Source organism: Lonchura striata, chromosome 1 (assembly GCF_050655825.1).
Source record: "Lonchura striata isolate lonStrDom1 chromosome 1, ASM5065582v1, whole genome shotgun sequence".
Lineage (NCBI taxonomy): Eukaryota > Metazoa > Chordata > Aves > Passeriformes > Estrildidae > Lonchura > Lonchura striata.
Genome location: NC_140703.1, coordinates 94,153,189 through 94,173,037, shown reverse-complemented (window position 1 = coordinate 94,173,037; position 19,849 = coordinate 94,153,189). Strand labels below are relative to the sequence as shown.

General features: G+C 38.2%; 1 protein-coding gene across 7 annotated transcripts in view; it reads left to right on the top strand.

Annotated features, from left to right (window-relative positions):
• ARHGEF7 (Rho guanine nucleotide exchange factor 7) overlaps positions 1–17,529 on the top strand; it is a 116,019-nt gene extending 98,490 nt beyond the window's left edge. For 4 of the 7 annotated variants that reach the window (XM_021545597.3, XM_021545600.4, XM_085583697.1 and 1 more), the window contains 4 exons: positions 1,196–1,372; positions 10,530–10,629; positions 11,248–11,302; positions 14,437–17,529. In XM_021545597.3, coding sequence (XP_021401272.1) covers positions 1,196–1,372; positions 10,530–10,629; positions 11,248–11,302; positions 14,437–14,559 — 455 coding nt within the window. In that variant the 3' untranslated portion in view covers positions 14,560–17,529. Of the gene's footprint in view, positions 1–1,195; positions 2,311–10,529; positions 10,630–11,247; positions 11,304–14,436 lie in introns of those variants that run through there. The other 3 variants (XM_021545598.3, XM_085583692.1, XR_014956322.1) reach the window with 2 other exon arrangements.
• The last annotated feature ends 2,320 nt before the right edge of the window (positions 17,530–19,849 follow it).

The window sequence follows — 19,849 nt, the reverse complement described above, 5'->3', positions numbered from 1 at the left end:
GTTGTTTGGGTGGAAAAAAGTGGGATTTAATTTTTGTAGGTAGTTGGAAATGAAAGAGCAGAGTCTGACTTTCTTGTACTTTTTGAACACTGAGCTTATTTTGCATTCCTGCTTCAAAGGAAGACTTAAAATCCTCTGTGATATCATGTGTATGGTGGCTCATAACATGGCCACTTATATGGCTTCAATCCTTGGATATTGTCAGGCTTTGAAAAATTAAAAAACTGTCCTTACTATGTTTGAACAACGACCCTAGAGATCTCAAAGTATTTAGCTGGAGGGGTGGACTCAGATGTGTAGGAAGAAGTGTGTGAGGGGTCAGAATGGGCTAGGCTGTGTCACTGTTAGGCTCTTGGCCATGTTTTTCTGACAGTTAATTTGACACATGGTTTAACAAATAATGAGGGGTATGGGCACAGAAAAAAAAATGTACTTTGACAGTCTCCTTCAATGGGTGCAAGATGTTGCTGCTGATTTAGTAATCAGCAGCCCTGCTCTGCATGAGAACCTTTGCTTTTCTTTTTCCCCCCTTCATTTTCCTCTTCACAGTGGTGACACAAGCACTTCTGTTGGCTGTGTTGTGAGCTGGTGGGAAAATTACCTGCTTGAAAAAACTAACCTTACAAAAGATTTTTTCATCTGAAGCTGTTTCCTGACCTGACTCATGAAGCAGCTGTACAAAAGACTGTGTCATTGCAAGTGAGGGAAAGGATGAGGTACAGATGTGTGATGGGGAAGGGGCTGTTGCTTTTCACATTGGTGCTGGATCATGCTGGCTTACTGTGTTTGTTTTCTGCTCTGTGCCCAGTCAAATCCTCCCCAGACCAGAACTGACTCTGTATTTCTAAAGAACTTGACTTCCTCTTCAAAAAATCCTACTTTCAAACAATATTTTGTTACTCAAAATTCTCAACTGAGACTGCCTAGAAACTTAAAAACTACATCAAAATTGTATTGTAACCGTTCAAACATTATGTGCTGAGTGAATTTATAGCTAAACCCCAAACAAATTTGAAAAAAAAAAAAAAAAACCAACTTTGGTGCCTTTTTAACAATATTTTCTCTTTTCCTTCTCTTCCCATCACCTTTTTGCTTTTATTTCATGTGTTTGGTTGTGGCTATTCCTTACGTTCTCCTCCTCATCCCACCTCTGCCTATCCACATCCACCATTTCATTTCACCTATACATCCTTAGCATGGCAAGGCACTGACCTGATGCATAATCACGTCTTGGCTGATGATGACCAATCAAGTCTAGACTCCTTGGGTCGTCGCAGTAGTCTTTCTCGTTTGGAGCCTTCAGACCTCTCAGAAGACTCTGACTATGACAGTATATGGACAGCCCATAGTTACAGAATGGGGTCTACATCTCGTAAGAGCTGTTGCTCATATATCTCTCACCAGAACTAATGCACTTCTGAGCTTTTTCTTAACAAATGCTTGTTGTATCACAGCCTGCTTTTCTTAGATGTTTTCTTGCTGTTCCTTGTCTCTTTAATGTGATATTTTAACAACTTCTGAGGGAGCTCCTGAAACTTCAGTTATACCTGGTGGAAGGCTCTATTGTCAATTCAGTACGCATACCAATAAGTCATTCTAAAAAGTGTATATCCTGTTAAGGATGATACTTCTTGAGAGTTTTTTAACTGACAGATGTTAATTTGTAGCTCTGAATGGTCTTTTTTTTTTTTCTTTTGACTTGGTCAGTGTAGTAACAGGTCCTTTATTTTATTTTTTAGTTTTGGATAAGCACATTTTTATATTTTGTACTGAAGCCATACTGGTTTGAGAGCTGAGTGCCAGATATATGGAAATACCTTAGTGGTAGTGGTTGGATTTCCTACATATTATTAACAAAATACATAGCTGGTAGAGTAAGTGAAATGCAGCTTTAAAATAAGCTGTACAAGAGCTGTAAAATCATTCACATATTCACGTATCTGGCCTATTTGTTTGGAAGAGCATTTGCTAATCCATAAAAATTTCTGGTTTTATACTGCTGTCTTTTGCTCATTGCTTAAAATGTTTATATGAAGGACCTTGCTGCTCTTTCCCCACCCCAGTCCAGCAATTGTCATGAAAACCTGGCAGTCCATGCTCATTACATGCAGTGTTTTGGTACTCTCATGTTACCTGTGGTCATACTGTCACTTTACTGTGTGCAGTAGTGTGGCAGAAAGCAGGGTTTAGATGTTACTTGCCTGTTAAAATACACAACTGTCAACTCTCAATTGACCATTCTTCTTGAAAAGACGAGAGGAAAATGATTCCCCTGATGGAGGCTCCAGTGTTCAGCATCTGAAACTCTAGGTACAGCTGTGATCAAATTGGCTTGTTTGAAGTTCTGAATAATAGAATGCTTGGCTTTTGGGTTGTACTGTTTGGAGCATGTCTATGACAGATTTTATTGTGTCTTGTAACTTCTCTCATAAGCAGGTTTGTTTTCAGCAGCAGCTCTTCACTTACAGTCATGTTGGCTTTTTCAGAGAACTGTGATGTGCTGTGACAGCTGAAGGTCTCAAACTTACACCTGGGGCACTGCTGGGGTGAACTGTGTGTCTGTGTTCTGTCTTGTTGCTAAAGTAATTGGCATCAAAACAAAACTGGCATGTTTTCCAAAATTTGTAAGCATTAGGGAAAAGTGTGGTGAAAGTGATAGAAGGTCAGAAACAGTTCTCAGTTTTGCCAGGGTTCCCAAGTGCAACACCCTCATCACTTTTCATGTAAGCGTGTTATCCAGTGTTCAGATACTACTCTGTGAACAAGTTCAGAGTAATCGTGATGAAATTTAACTGCAGCCTGGGAACTTGATCACACTGTTTAAAAGGTAATCAATACCTTTCTGCAGGTTACATGATCAGAATGTTGCAATTGCTAGGCATGCATGATTCCAGAAGGTGGTCAGTGTGGAGAAGGTGTTTCAAGGCAGTTCATGTCTTCAATTTACATTCAGTCTTGTTTGATCCCCTGCTTTATCCTCTCTCACTGTTGTTGGCATTCTATAATGTGACTAACGAAAGTTGTAGTGGTTACCAAGGAGGGTTTTCAGGGGTACACTTTACTGCTGGTCATACATTAATGTAGTGACCAGGAGCTTGTGTATGTTGAACCTTTTGCAAATGGAGGAGTCTTGCTTAGAGAAATAAGTATATGTGCTCCATATCATTTCACAGCACATTTGTAACCCACTTCACTCCCTCCTTCTTTTCAGTCAGTTTTTGCTTTGTTTTTTTAACATATATGGAAAGTATGGATTGTTTTTTGCTGTTTCTTATGATGTGGTGTTCTAGTTGAATAATGTTTTCTGCACTGGATAAATGGTAATTCCTTTATGTCTGTTTCATGTTATATAGTGTAAATATGAGTTTGTAATACAGTTGTTGCACTTGAACTTTCCTTATCTCACAGAAAGACTTGTTATCCAGATCTGAAGGTTTTGACTTTTTAAGCACCAAAGCTTTGACAGTTTACCACCTTTAATTATTGTAGCATTTATGTCATTAGGTACTATCATAATTAGGATCTCTCATATTGTGTATTCTCATATTAACATCACAGTACATTTAAAACCATTCTACGTCTTCAATGTTACAGGCTGTAAATTGTTGTGAACTGATCAGGAGTATTGATGCAAAATGCTTGAAACAAAAAAAGGACAAATGTGGAAATGATGGTATTCAGTCCAAAGGTTCAGTGTTTCTATTTTTGTGAAACTTTAGTCATGGTAATAACGGTACCTTATGTTTATGCAATTCTGTAAATTGTATGTGTACAGTTACAAATACACTGGAAGGATGAAGAACCTGAATTGGAAGGTAGGTTCAAGCCATTGCCAGGCCCTCTTCTCATGGCTTATGCAGTGTTTCCATATAAATTAGTACTTACCATAAGCTGAAGCCAACCAATATTGATTGGGTGTTTTGCATAATCTTGCCAAAACACAGTACTGTGTATATAGTGACGTAAAACATAGAAAGAGTAATATATATTGTGCACTTCATTTGTGAATGGGAGAAGCCATCTTTAGTAGGTGACTGCCTTTGGAAAATGCAAAATGGATGTATATCTGAATGTTTCATTGTACTGTACAGTATGCCTATTGTTTGTGGTTGCATATCTCAATTAAGTGTTTTGTTTTATATGAAAAGGACATCTGTTATGTACAGTTGAAATAAATTTTGCATTTGCTAGACTGTGACTTTAATATTTAATTATTAAACAGGGGGAAAGGACAGCAGAACTTAACACATCCTCTTCTCCCTATGCCTCCTTTCTCTTCCTCCTTTCTTCCCAGAGCGATCAAATGCTGACATGAAAGACCTATTTTGACATAAATGTGTGATCTTTGTTTAATGTAGTTGACATCTACAGGAAATTCAATGTAATGGGAAGTATGTATTCTTCTATATCCTCATTTTTGTAAAAATAATTCCAGAGACATTGCCATGTATAGATTGTTTTTCTGTCACCTTCCTCTCCTGTTAAATTTATTTTATTTTATTCCTTTTAGGTTTTTTGGGTTTTTTTTTGTTGTTTGTTTGTTTTGATTTTTTGTTGTGGGGTTTTTGTTGTTTTTTGTTGCTGGGTTTTTTTAGAATTTTTTTGTTGGTATATTCTCAGTAGAAGCATGGGCTGAATTATTGGAACAATCTAAAACCTACTTTTGCAGGTCCTATTGCCAGAAAGAAATTTTATGAATATACTAAGGGTGTATATAACTTTATGTGTTTTCATGATGTAATGTTACAACATTTTTCTCTTAAAAGCAAGAGTTATCTTTAGTGTTTCTACTTAAAAGATACTTACATATGAGTGAATTTACATCAGTAAGCTAATATATGTGTTAAAATGTTTACATCAGATTATCAAGCCCCCTCTATTACAAGGTCATAATTTTGTTTTGCTGTGATTGTAGCAGCTCTAGTGCTGCAGCCATGTGCTTGGAAGTTTTTGTATTGGTTAACAAAATACAGGCAGTTTAGTGGAGTAGCTCTTTCCATATGTTGTCTTAGAAATCTCCCATGTCTTCAGATGGTGGATTTGTCTTCTCAAGCTATTCATTCTGTTCTTACATGACTAACACATATGAAGTTATATTTTGGTCCACTTTAATTGTTTCCATTTTACTCATCATATTGCTGTAAACTGCCTAAATCAGTCATCTGAGTCATGTGGGGTTTTGTTCCTGTTTGTGATTCTTTATTAGTTAAAAAAAAGACAGAACTTCATGACCAAACCTTTTTTTTTTATTCCCAAGAATTTGAAAACAATGGTGTATCTTATACAGTGAACTAAAATTTAGCTGATATCTGGCTTCTGATTTGTGCTTTCTGTACAAAGATAGTAAAGGATACCCTTTTGATTTTGACAGATCTGTAGCACAGATTTTTCCAGTTTTTAAATCCCAATAACATATACAGAGTCTGGAAGCTGCATTTTTAGAATTTTTTTGTATTAGGACATTATGAAAAATTTATTAAGAGAAGTTTAATTTGGCAGTCTGCTCATCTGCTTTAACATATTTAATATAACAAATACAGTGGCACACTAAATATTTTAAATTACACGTAATTTTTTTTTCTCTAACATTTGCTTCACTAGGAAATGTACATATCTGTACATGCCAGTTGTGTATACACAAACTTGCTTTTCAGTGGCAAGTCACACTCCTGTCATTGAAACTCAAGTAAATTTAATTTCTGGGAGCTTCTTAGCTTGTAAAGTTGGTGAAAAACAGAATTGTATGTTTACAAGTACTGTTTCAAACTTTTGCTCTTTATCCCTACCTTGTTCCCCTTTTTACCTCTCCTAATCACAGTAAAGGTATGATGAAGTGATGAAAACCACAATACTTAAAAACTGTGCAACAGAGTCTTTGCTCATGGCTCAGATAATGCTGTGCACTTCTTGAAATTGCCACCATCCCCACACATCTGACTTCCATACCTTAAACTAGGACACTCATAGTCTTCTATGACTATGAGCCTTCTCCCTTTTGCTAGCTGGAGGAAGCTGTTTTTGGTTGACTGGGGAAAGCTATCTTTTCACTAATGCCCTGAAATTAGCTACTTTAGGCAGATGATATGAATACCCACCTCCATTTTACTCTTGGCTGACATGTTTCCTGGACAGACAAGGTCTTTGGACATAGGCAGAGACTTAATGTCCAGTTAAAGTGGAAAGGTTTCTGAATTTCATCCCACTTTTCATTCTTCCCTTCTGCAAAACTTCTGAGCTGCCTTTATATTTTTCTGCTAAATGATTCAAAACAAGGGACTAGGCTGTTTACTAGTACAGCTCTTTTTGAAGCCTAGCTTGTCAGGAGCCAGGATGGTGCCATATAAAAATAGCATGGTGCCCAGAGAAATTGTGAATGCCCCATCCCTGGGAGTGCTCGAGGCCTGTTTGGACAGGTCTTTGAGCAGCCTGGTCTAGGGGAAAGTGTCTCTGCCCATGGCAGGGGGGTTGACTCTGTGTCAACCATTCTGGAAGATGTCATGCTCTTTTTGGGGAAGAGTGAATAAAGGCTGAGGTTTTGAGTGAGGATTGCAAACAGACATCAGTTAGAACCTCTGTGACATTCAGTCTCTGCTGTAGTCTCTTCTTTGTTTGGTGTTAAGACCATACTCCAGGGCTAGGAGTGACACTACCTGTTTCAGGCAGGTATAAAGTGAACTTTTGTTATGAAGTTGAAAACCATGCAAATACCCAAGCATGTTCCAGCTTTCCTTATTTCTAGAAATGCTCAGAACTGCTTGCTTGTTTTAGACTGATTGATTTAGCTGGAAAGGGAATCAGAGCCTGGAAACCAAAAGCAGGGGGCTGTTCCTCACAAGCCTATTCTTGTATGTCAGGTGTTCTACCACATTATGTAGGGGCATTGCTAAGGCCTGTAGCCCTGTTCTGAATGTCAGGTGGGCTGTGTTGTTCCTGGCTTTACTCTGGAGGCTTTATTTGCTAAACCTATAATTTAGGGTATGGTTTTGTCAAAAAGCATTGTAATTCTTTATTCTCCACTCTAAGGCTGAGAGGTATTGATATTGAATAGACACCTTTATTTTTTTCATAGAATTTAATTTATGGAAACTTAATTGAATCTTATTGTAGTGGTCAGTTGTTTGCCTTAATTACTCAACAGACTTCTAAACAGTGGGGTCATTCTTCCAAGACCCTCATTTTAAGAGTTCCCTATTGAGAAGTGATGGCAACTTACTTGGCCTTAATATTTATTTGCTAATCTTGAAGTAATTATCAAACATATTTTTTCCTCCCATCTACCTTGTTTCCCTCAATACCCACTCCCTCCAAAAAATCCCCCAAACTAAATGAAACCCTGTTTTGTGTAGCATGGGGTGCAGGGTGTCCATCTTTAAAAAAAAATCCAAACAAAACAAAAAACCCAAAAAAAACCCCCAAAAACAAAACCAAAAAACAAAAAACCAAATAAACCCCCAAACCTAAACTAAACCAAAAAAACAACAACAAATCACCACATGAAAAACCCCTACAAACTAACTGACTAGTACTTGTGGTTATGTTGTCTCAATTGGGCAGTCATTTGAATTTAAATATAGTCATTAGTCATTTGACCTTTCTGACTTGGAATAGTGTCTTGTAATAAAATTCAGTGTGAAACTTGGATGCTTTGGATTGAGAAATAGCAGATATGGCAAACTAAAGTAACTTAGTTCTTCCACCCTATTTCATGAAAATGTGGAGTATGTCTCAAAGGTGTTTAGGATTATCTGAGTTGTATGAACTTCCTAGACTGCACAATCTTTCAGTATTAATTCAGTGGGAAGTGACCACTGAACTGTAACACAACCCTCTCTTCATGTCCTATATCTGTAGCTTTTGCAGAGGGAAATGGTTGCACAGGGAGTAGACCTAAAGAGTTTGATGAAGGCACAAGGTGGAATTTAGGGGACATTGCTGAGTGCCAGTGAAGTTACTGAAGTTACTTCCAAATGTGTAACTGCAAAAAAAAAAAAAAAAATCTTAAAAAAAGTATAGCTGCTGGCATAAATGGTGCAGAAAAGGATTTTGAAATAGCTTTCTTTTGCCTTTAGAACTTGACACCTCATGTCTGATGTTACTGTGCATGTACTCATTTGATGACCGGATCCTTTGTGGCAGGATAGATGTACTGAGTGTTTGTATCTTTGATACTTAGCTTGTATTTGTGGGGTTTAGGAAAAAAAAAATCTACTATAAATAAAAACCCTTCAAAACTCACAAAACCCAAACCATGATCAAGGAGAAAGTGTGGGGGTTTTTACATAAGTACGGACCATAAGAGCAGCAAGAATTCTGACATACAAATAAGGGTTTGTATGACCAAGGGTATTGGAGCAGTGAAGGCAAGAGTGGAATTTGTGTTCCACAGTAGTTACTGTTCTGTGGCACAGGAAGGTCAGTGTTCACAGCAGCAGTGTTCCATTGTGTGTGTTTGTGTGTAGTGTCAGGTCTCCTTGTGTGTATAATGTTCAAGTGCTTTGTGTGTCTGTGCAGGGTTGTGTGCTGTGCTCTGCTGTACTTTCATCAGGATGTGCTGCTGCAGACATCTGCTTCACATGCATGTGTGTGTAACTGAACAGCTGGGACAATTTGTTGTCAAGCTGTCTGCTCCATGCTATTTGTGCTTTGCAAGACCCATGTTACCCTGCCCAGGCTGACAGTTGGATGCAGCTCTGTACAAAGGGACAAGCGTGTGCTCCATTTGGGTGGAGGGAGTCACGGGTGAGAAATGTGTGGCAGTTCTCTCCCCTTGGTCAGTGTCTCCCTTGGCCTGTGCTGGGCTGAGGTGTGCTCCACATCACTACAGAGACCCAAAATGCAGTGATCTGGTAGCAACTGCTGCCAACTAATTCCTAATCCAGCATTTAATCCAGTTCTATGTTAGCTGCAAGGCTAAAGCAGAGCAGTAAGCAATTAACTGGAAAAAAACATAAGAGAGCTTTTTACAGAGACTGACAGCACAAACAGGGAAGTGTCCTTAGCTCCCTACAGAATTTGGATGTGTTTGTTTTGTAGGTTGTTGCTCCTGGAAAATAAGTGGAAATGTATTAACCCTTAAAAGATTTCTTTGCTCCATAAGAAGAATTTACTGCTTTTGAAGACAAGATTCTTTCTCAAATCTGCTGTTCTCTTTAGTCTATATAATATTGACAATCACATGCTCATATGTTAGATCTTTACTGTAAGATTAAGGAAGTTTTTTTCTGCATTAAAGACATTTTTCATTGTTTGCTAAAATAATTTAAATAGCTAAACATGTACAGCTAAGATAGGATCCTTACAAACTCACTGTTCAGAACTCAAGACTGCAGCTGTCTGGGAAGTTAGTATTTTGTAATGAGTGTGATTTATTCAACATTTATTTGTTTATATTTTGTATTTTACCATGATCCATAAAAGAAAAGTGCTGCTAGCACAAAGCAGCTGTTCAGCAACTAATTTCTCTGGACAAGCATGTCCTCTGTAGTACAAAGTTATCAGTTTGAACAGTATTAGACTTGAGAAATTCCTGGTTAATGAAAGTTCACTACAGTGAATTGATGACAAGTGTACCTTGTTTGTTAAAACCGATGTCTTAGTTAAAAAATGTAAGAACTTCAGCGCTTTATCTGCAGCGTTTGAATTCTGAACAAATGCTTAGATACCAGTTTATTTACAGACCATTTTTTTTTAAAAATCCCCTTGTAATTTGTTGCAGCTGAATTGAATAATGTTTATAGGATTATGATGGATGCACATTTCTGACTTGTAGCTTTTCTAGTCAGAACTATGTTTTTATAATCTATACATTTTATCTCGATGTTATAAATTGTAACATGTGGAAAAAGTTCTGAAAATGTTGGTATGTTTTGAGTTTTTATCATCAAACCATGAAGTACTTTTTAAAACATCTATTAAATACAAAGAGTGTGTGTCATTTGGTAGGAATGCATTGTAGGACTAAAAGGCTATCTGTAGGACTATTTGCATGTATATGTGTGCATACACAAAGTGGGGTGCTTACAGTGTTTCAGGGAAAAGGGTTTTTACTTATTTTTTCTTTAATTGCTGTGTCATTTGATAGCACTATTCTGCTCCTTACTGACAGAGTAATGGGTTTAGAGCAGAATTATATCTTGGATTTGTATCAGTGTGGGATCAGAATCTGTCCCTGACGCTTAAATCGCTGTTACTTAAACACAGCTATGTCTTTCTCAGTCTGCTGGGGGGAACTGCACAGCTTTTACTGATGGTTGAATAGTGCACTGTTCCTTGAACAGTGTAACATCCCTGTCAGTGACTCTGCAGTTATGGCACCAGTGGGGTAGGGGTGTCAGACAACCTTTTGTTGTTGTAAGGCTGTGGTTTCAAAAGTAAAAAAGTGTCTGTAACTTATGTGTAGAGGGAAGGGGGAAATGGAAAGTGGTACACCTTGGTCATGGGAGTGTATCATGCGGTGATGAAAGAATAATCTTTAAAATGCCACAGTGGAATTTGTGAGTTGCTCATTTTGTAATTTATTTTTACAACAGGTTCCCGTAAAGAATCAGCTCCTCAAGTCCTGCTTCCAGAAGAAGAAAAAATTATTGTAGAAGAAACTAAAAGTAATGGTCAGACTGTTATAGAAGAGAAGTAAGAAAATGTTTAATGAATGATGAATTTAAGTAGTAAACTTTGCACTCTTCCTCCTCCTGTCTCCCATTATAGCTGAATGTGTCTGGTATGTTTGTAGTTGGAATAGAGCTGTTTGGAGTATGCTGCCAGTCCTCTAAATGCAGTTGGCCTTCATTTAAATGTCTGGTTTCTTTGTATATGCTGGCAACCTATTCCACCCATGCCAAAAAGTGATGTGCTTCACTTGCAAATAATTTTTCCAAGTGCTGTCAAATTTCAGTATTAAATTGGTGTCATCCTTCTAGTTAGCATGTGGCATCATTCTTCTTTTTTGATTAAGTGTATGTTGGAAAAGAAACTACAGTTCTGTTGTAGAAAGATGTAATACAGAAACCAGCAGAGGTCCATAAGTGCCTGAGAGGTGTTTCTTGTCACAGAAGCTGGCAGCAAGTCCCTTGCCTTACTGAATATAAATCCGGATTAGAAACAGATTTTTTTTTTAAACACAGGTTTGAAATTAGCTATTGTGGGGTGTTTTTTATTTAATTGCATTTAATTACAGTTTTGTCTAATAATAGATTTAGATGTGTATCTCTGAAAGCTGTTGTAACATGATCTTTTTTTTTTTCTTTTTAGAAGCCTTGTTGACACAGTATATGCATTAAAGGATGAAGTGCAGGAGTTAAGACAGGTTGGTAACTTGCTACATTTATAGCAATATAGAGAAAGAAAAGATGGAAGGTTTGTTATAAAATTAAATATGGCTTGCAAGTTCACTTTGACAGTCATGAGCTTGAATTTTGGACTAGATTTACTTTTAAAAGTAAAATATCATTTGCCAAAAAAGCACTCCCTGTTGTTGTCATTAATCTTTTGAGAATAGCATTGAGGATTGCTTCTCTGAAGTGAATTACTAAGCTGTTTTTGGATGTTGCAGCTTCTGAAATGGTGGAAGTGTTAAGCAAATTCAGTTGTGCTGTATCACCAGCAAAGTAAGCTTACAGGGACTGAGAAATCATAGTTGCTCGAGAATGCTAATAAAGGCCTAAATAGAACCAGATATTTATAGTTCTAAAATGATACAATCGTAAAATAACCTGAACACCTCTATGGCTCAGTTCTTAAAACTGCTCATTTCCAGAGACAAGAGTCCTTTTCAGTGCCTATCACACGGCTTTTTTTAAAATGAGGGCTTCACAATAGCTCTGGGTGCTTTTTTGTCACTTGTTCTAAATATCCACCATGATTAAATAAAAATATCACCTCTTCAGAACTTAGCTTGTTTTAACCATGTTAATGGTGCTGCATATAGTCTTTGCTTAATGTATTGGTGAAAGGAAGCATTGGATTTTCCTCACTATGCAAGGTGTGAAGTTGCTTACCAGTCTGACTCCAGAAGTTGGATAAAATTTCTTGTGTTAATGTAAAAAGGATTTATATTCAAATTTCTTCAAATCTGGGGCTTTAAATGTGATTTTTTTGCCATCTGTAGCCATGCCTAGTATTTGTAAGGATGTAATGCATATTCCTTGAAATAGGACAGTTGATGTGTTGCATACTTGAATTCTGCTGGGTTCAGCATATAAAGAATGAATATCCCAGGTTAGAGCTGAATTTGGCAGTTCTTTTAAAAACAAAATTCATATAATAAAAGCAGCAATAATAGCCCACTAATACTCCTGTGGCCTCCTGCTTTTCTACAAAGAATAAATGTGCAACCTCACTGAGGCTCTGCACAGCTCCATGACCCTTAAACAAAGAGCCCCTTTTTCCTGAGCTTCATGCAACAGCTCTCTTTTCTGGTGCCTTTTCAAGTAGATGTTCTTCAGAATCTTACATCTTCCAAGCCAAGACATATTAAAATCTGGTTTCATTTTCTTATGTAACAGGAATTCAGCAATCTCATCTTAGAAGCATTTATTGGCCCACTGCTGCCAGAGAAGGGGCAGAAATAATCTCTGAGCTGGCAAGGGCTTTTCAGATAAGGGCTCTCTGGGAGTACATGGTGTCCTGGTTGGTGTAGACACCGGACTGCAAAGTGGGATCCTTCCTATAGCAGCTTCCATCAGTTATTCATAGCTGTTGTTCCACAGGCAATACACCTAAACTGGTCCTGAATTGGCAGGATTACCTTAAATCTGTTCCTATATAAAATAATGAACTTTCCAAGTTTCTTAACAGACTTGAGGAGGGAATGGAGTTAATAAGGTGACAGACCATGGCTGTGTGTAAAGACTAGACAACAAGGAGCTGCAGAGCAGTGCTGTGGAAAGGTCTTTGGGGGTCCTGGTCAGTGGCAAGTTGAACTTGAGCCAGCAGTGCCCTGGCAGCCAGGAGAGCCAACCCTGTCCTGGGGGCATCAGGCACAGCATGGCCAGCTGGGCAAGGGAGGGGATTGTCCTGCTCTGCTCTGAGCTGGGGCAGCCTCACCTCCAGTGCTGGGGGCAGTTTTGGGTGCCACAATATATAAAAGATATTGAACTATTGGAGAGTGTCCAAAGGAGGGCCATGAGGATGGTGAAGGGCCTTGAGGGGAAGCCATATGGGCTGATGTCACCTGGTTTGTTCAGCCTGGAGAAGAGGAGGCTGAGGGGAGACCCCATTGTGGTCTACAACTTCCCTGTGAGGGGAAGAAGAGAAGCAGGTACCAATCTCTTCTGGTGACCAGTGTCAGGACTTGAGGAAACAGCATGAAACTGAGTCAGGAGAGGTTCAGGTTGGATATTAGGAAAAAGTTTTTCACCCAGGGGGTAGTTGGTTGCCAGAACAGGCTCTCCAGGGAGCCCAGAACCCCAGGTCACAGCACCAAGCCTGTCTGAATTCAGGAAGCATTTGGACAATGCTTTCAGGCACATGGTGTGATTCTTGGGGTGTCCTATGCAAGGTCAGGAGATGGACTTAATGATTTTGATGAGTCCCTTCCAACTCATATTCTATGATTTTACGATCCAATCCTTTTTCTAAAATGTCTGTAAAAGACAGCTAATGGGAGTCCAGTTGGACCCTGGGATTGAAGGCCAGTGTTCATTAAACACCATTAGACTTGTCTTGGGGCCTTATTTCAATGTTATTTTACCTTCTGGTTTCTTCCCTATTGTTGCTAGCATTACCTTGACCTGTACAGGATTAAATTGTGTAAGCATTCCTGTGGATTGGTGCCTGTCATCTTTGTGGTCTTGTTCATTTGTTTCAATATTACCTGATGGCACTAAACAGTGAGAACTTACTTGTTAATATATTTATGTGGAGAGATGGTGTTCCTTGAAATTCAGACTTAGACTGCTGGTAGTCATCAGTCTAGTTTAAAATTTAGTCACAAGACATTTTTCAGAGAACATAGTGATTTTCAAGATACTCCTTTTAACTATTTGCATTCCTAATGAAGCAAGTTGATTTGCATTAAGTTTTAAGAAGCTTTTTGGAGAATGAAACCAGTTAAAATCACAGGAGGTTCTTACAGGGGATATTTAGTCTGCTTACTGCTGCATTTCCCTTCTCCATTAGCAACAAATATGCTCTACTCCTCATTGATCAGTTTTGAGCAGAAGAGTTCAAGATTAGTGGCCATCTGTTACTAGCACTTGCTGTATAAAGGCCTCCTAAGAACAAACAGGAAGTAGCTCAGTTTCCATTTGGTAGCTTTTGTTGCATTGTGTGAAATACCTGTGTGTAACTTGTGAAGTTAATAGAAGCTTTACTTTTGAACAGATAATATTGGTTTTACTGGGAAGAGCCTTCGGAGTTTGTAATTGATGGCGTATGTGTAGTCAGATCTGTTAAAAGCCCCCAAAACCAACCAGTAATATCTCTGTCTTTGTTAAACAGGATAACAAAAAGATGAAGAAATCATTAGAAGAGGAGCAAAGAGCGCGCAAAGACTTGGAGAAGCTTGTTAGAAAAGTTTTAAAGAATATGAATGATCCATCTTGGGATGAAACCAATTTATAACAACTTTTTCTTTTCCCCTTCTTCTTTCTATTGAAAGACCAGTTGTAGAACTGAGCTGGGAAGCCTTCTGACATTAGTCAGTGTTGCATCAAGAGCACTATAAAACAGGATTTAACTGGATCTAGTGATTTCTTACTCTGAACATACAGAAAGAGTCAAGCCATTTCCTGCAGCAATCTGTACTTTAAGCATGGAGACTGTGGATCCTGAACTCTACTAAACTTAATTTGTTTGCGTCCAAATTACCTCATTTTGCAGAAAGTGCAGCACCTGACTAAAAGTCCATGTTTTTCAGTGGCTTTTTAATTAAATATATATTTTTCATGTAAATAGCTGTAATTTAGAATGCATATGGTATTGATGTATCAGGGCTGATATGTTGGGTTTTTTTCTTATGTTATTATAATGATCACAAGTGTTAGAACTTATGGCAGTACTGTCTTACCTAAGAAAGGTCAGAGTTCTTTGTGGATAATTATGAAGTAGTTCCAAATTACCCACTCACCACACATGCAAATTTAAACCCCTATTTTTCCTATTTACCACTATATTTAAATCCTTTACTGTTACCTGTTACTTTAAACAGTTTATAGTTCCTTAAGAACAGTATTAAAATACAGGAAATTGTTTATTGACAATAGAAACAATTTTTAACAAATCTAATGCCCACAATTTACATTCAGACACACACTTGTTTGGGCAGACTAATCTATTGTGCTTTGGCCACCAAAAGACTGATGTACTTGCCTGTTTTTTATGACTGTGATTTTTAGGTGTTTATGTACATTTTCTATTGTTGTGCTTAAACATACAGCTGGCTGATAACAGATCATGCAGTTCGTTAAAGGAAAAAATCTAATCCAGAATTTTGTGAATAAATTGTTGCTATTTATATTTTATGGTCACAGCAATTAAATTTTAGCTAACCTTTGTGCATAAGACACACGGGCTAGGCCAGACTTCATTCAGAGCTTTGTTTCTATACCACTATATAAGACTCTCTGTTTGGAGTTCCCATACTGTGGAAGCAGTCATTCCTTTCCCACCCTTTTCTCTTTGCATGTTGCTAATTTCTGTCCTACTAGGATTTAAATGGAAACAAATGTGGAAATAATTTTTTAAATCGTACTGTAACTTGTAATTTGCACTGCTGACAGATTTTAAAATACATAAAGGAACATTAATTCCCTAGTCTGATAGGTGCAATCACTGCAGTTTCTTGTATTTAAGATAGGAGATGATACATCATTGCAAACAGTGAGCTTCAGATGAAGCACTTAAAATACTAATCCCATTAAAGCTTATTGTTTTTATGGATTTCATCAAACTTTGGGTTTAACTCCAGACAGTGCAGCTTCCCGAGGGATTTGTGTTCAGTTGAGTCAGAAGTGCAGGTATAGCACAGACTTTACTCACACCTTTTGTCATTCTGATTTTCCACTGCTCTTTTAGCTCCTGCTAAATGTCATGCTCAGACTTGAGCAAACGTGTGTACGAACTTTAGTGAGTTGGAGCCAGGATGATTTGGGTTGTAAGAATCGTCATGCACATTTTGAATCTAATGAAAAATCTACTTTTAAAGCTACCCACTTTTTTCAGTCAAGAACAGCTTTATTTAAATAGGAAATTCTGTCAGTGATTACATACTTGAGAAACAATTCTGTGGGAATGGATGGTTCATAACCTGAGTAGAGAAGTTGTCTCTTTTAGAAAGCTGAATACATTTGTAGGTGTCTTGTGTTCCTGGAATTTAAAAATGTTTTCCTTTAATTCTAAAGGAGGAGAAAATGAAAAACATCTACATTACCAGTTTTATATATTCACAGAACTTTAAATTTGTTAATTGTTGTTAACAAAATCTTCCCTTGATGTTTGTGGTTGCACAAAATTGTGGACTGACATTTTATTTATCTTCACATTTAGAAAATATCCTTGCTAAAAACTAAGTGATACTAACCCCTGCAAATGCATACTATCATGGCCAAATTTTGACTTGGGAAAGCAAATATAATTAGAATTTTGCTAACATTTTCATTTTCTGACATCCAGGGTGTTTTCAGAGTGATTTTTAATTTTCAATTGAGCATATATGAAAGGATATTCCAGAGGAAGTATGAAAGGAAAACATTAACCTTAGTAGTATTTAGCAAATTTTAACTCAGGAACAACTTCCATCATAACAATTTGTTTTGCATTATATTGTAAAGAGTGGTGTTGCTATGTAAATCTGCTGACTCTTAGTACCTGTGATATTATAATTTCTGACAGTACCCCTACATTGACATCTAATGAACATGCCTTAAACACTGGGATGAAGCAGTTGTTAAATATGACCAGGACTTAGGGACTGGTTTTATTCAAAGTGGATTGGGAGGACTAATTTTTACACAAACACATACACACACACAAAAAAAAAAAAAAAGGAGACAGAAAATGGAAAATGTTGTAGGTAGCTTTTGTCTCTAGTGCAGAGAGCAGCTTCTGACTTTTGGGAACCAAGTACCTGAACTTGTTTTCATTGACAATTTGTTACAGTGTATATAGATTGTAAATGTCACCATGGACCTTCTGAATTGTTGGAAACTTTACATAAGCATGGATAAATGGGGCACTGTTTATTTAACCTATTAAAGGGTTGTTTGTTTGCTCTCATCATTTAGGGATGAGGAGATGAAGCCATTTCTTATCCTATAGATGTGAAGCACTTTCAGTTCTGAACTGTCCAAAATGTAGCATAACATTTCTCTGTACTTACTGATGTATATGTGTTTGTCTCTCCATGTCATGACATCCTAAAGATTGAATAACTGCTTTTGTATAAACCTTTTTAATGCAAATCATTTAGGGAATTTAGAGTATCTGTTTACAGTGTCTGTGAAGAACTCTAGTTTAGATGTCACAATAATATCCTGGTATCCACTACTAAAGCGTTTATGCTACATTGTAATTAAACCATGAATTTTTCCCCTACCCTATGAAGTGTTGTGTTTCATCTAATATGTGGGCTATGAGATAAAGGGAAATTGCTTTCAATTTTTTGCCGTTCATATAAATAACCACCTCTCCAATTTAATAGCTGTAATACCATCTTGAAAGAGCTTTTTCATGGTCTTTTATAATAGTAAATTGATGCCTGGAAAAAAAAAACAAACAAGGATTGTTTAGAGAGGTAGAAGGAGGACCTTAACTGTCTTACATTGCAAAATGTTCACTTTCTTTGGCAACCTGACCTGCTCAGGTAATGTAAGAAATTGAGGAAATCAAAGACTGAAAATAATGAAAGGAAATACAGCAAGAAACACTAGAAACTGCATCAAGTGAGTGAAATATGTCTACATGCATTATTTATCTGAATAGAAATTTGTGTTGTGTGTCATAGAGACTTTTTGTGGTTGGTGCTGCCTGAAATAGGGGGAGAGGGGTGATTTTTATGGTAGCAGAATCATGTATGGCTTTATGCCAGATGGTGGGTTGGGTTAAGGAAAGTGCAGGGAGTAATTTGTTTGAAGAGATGGTTTCAATCTTTGGACAAGGCATTTGAAGGGATTAGTAACATCTTGGGTGTGTGAAATGATAGATTTATTCTAGCTTAGTTCGCTAAGGAGATATGCTTAGAACAGAGGACTTTATTTGGTAGTGGTTTATAATTATTCTCAGAAGTCTCACTTTCTAAGTTTTCTCTGGAAAAGATGGGTATTTTACACAGTTTGAAATGGTCATTTCCTTCTCACCTGAAGCGTTTTGGGGATTTTTCTTTCTGAATGTTTTTTATTGGGGTAGGTTGACCATTGCAGGCTGCCAGACCCTCACACAGCCACTCTCTTACTCCTCTCCATCAGCAGGAGACAGGAGAAGAGCAAGATCACTGAGATAAAAACCACTGATTTCTTATTGTTCAAAACAGAAAAACTAAGCCACCTTTCCCTTACCCTAATTCTTAGGCTGAATTGGACTCTTCCATTTCTGTTGTCCCTGTTTTCCAGTCTCCCCCCAGCAGTGCAGGAGGGTGGGAATGGGGGTTTTTGTTTGTCTATAACAATTCCTCTTTCCTGGTCCCAGTTCATGCTTTTCTCCAGTGTTGGTCTTCTCCATGGCTGGCAGTCCTTCAAGGATAGATATGATCCAAGGTGGGTTCATCCTGGGTTACAGTTCCTGCCAATGTGCCTGCCCCACTGAAGGCTCACTGTGGACTGCAGATTCCTTCAGTGCATCTGCTGCAGTGTGGAGTCCTCCATGGGCTGTAGGGGAAAACCTTCACTGTGGTGTTCTATACAGGCTGCAGGGGAGCCTTCTCCAGCACCTGTGGCACCTTGTCCCTCTCCTTCTCCTTCCTGAGTGTTTACAGGACTTTTTGTTGCACTTTTCCCTCACTGCTGCACTCTAAAATGGGTGCTCCTCAAGGCACTGCCATTTTGTCCGAGGCTGAGCTGTGTCCTGTTGGTTCAAGGGATGCCTCAGTTACATCCTGTTAGACCTGCTACACCTACCGGGCTCAGAAATTCAGGTGCAGGACTTGCTGTTACCTGCTGTCACACCTTTGCTTGCTGTGATGAGAAGGGAAAAGAAAGAGCATGTAACCCTTGATAATGGGAGTGAGGGGCCTGCAGTAGTCAGGGGTGGTGTGAGTTAATGTGTGTGTGTGTATATATCTAGATACTCCATAAGTCCCACAGTGCTGACGCTGAAGGGTCCCAGAAAAGCGGAGTTTGCACTTTGGAGCAATGCTGAGATGAAATTTGAGATGAATTTGCTCTACAAGACATGCTCCATCATCTGAAAAAGGGACGGAAGCTTGCCATATTTTGCCTTGTGTGCTCAGCACTTGAGCTTTCTCTTTAATACATGGGTCAAATACTGTTTTGGAAGGGGAGCTGAACCTGCATTTAGAACTAAATTAACCTCTGGAGCTCTCCAATAATATGAGTGACTGCCTTAAAGCCACTGTCCAGGCCTAAATCTAATTCTTGTGTCCTTAGGAAGACATGAGAGCTACAGTTCTGCAAGTTACTATGAATAGTTACAGCTGTGGTACCAATTACTTTGTGCAGGTCTTCACAGTCCAAAATTTGCTCAGGTGCTCCCAATAGCTCCTGCACATTTTCACTGATCTCATTGTGTTTCTCTGTTGAGCATGCAGAGGCTCTCCTTTGTGGATGGCAGAGCTCACTTCTGTGGTGTTCTTCGCCCCATCCCCTGTTGTGCCCATTTGTGTGGGTGTGCACACCTGCAGGCATATCTACTGGCTTTACAATAACATGGCACTGCTAACCAGCCTGGCAAAGGAAGCACA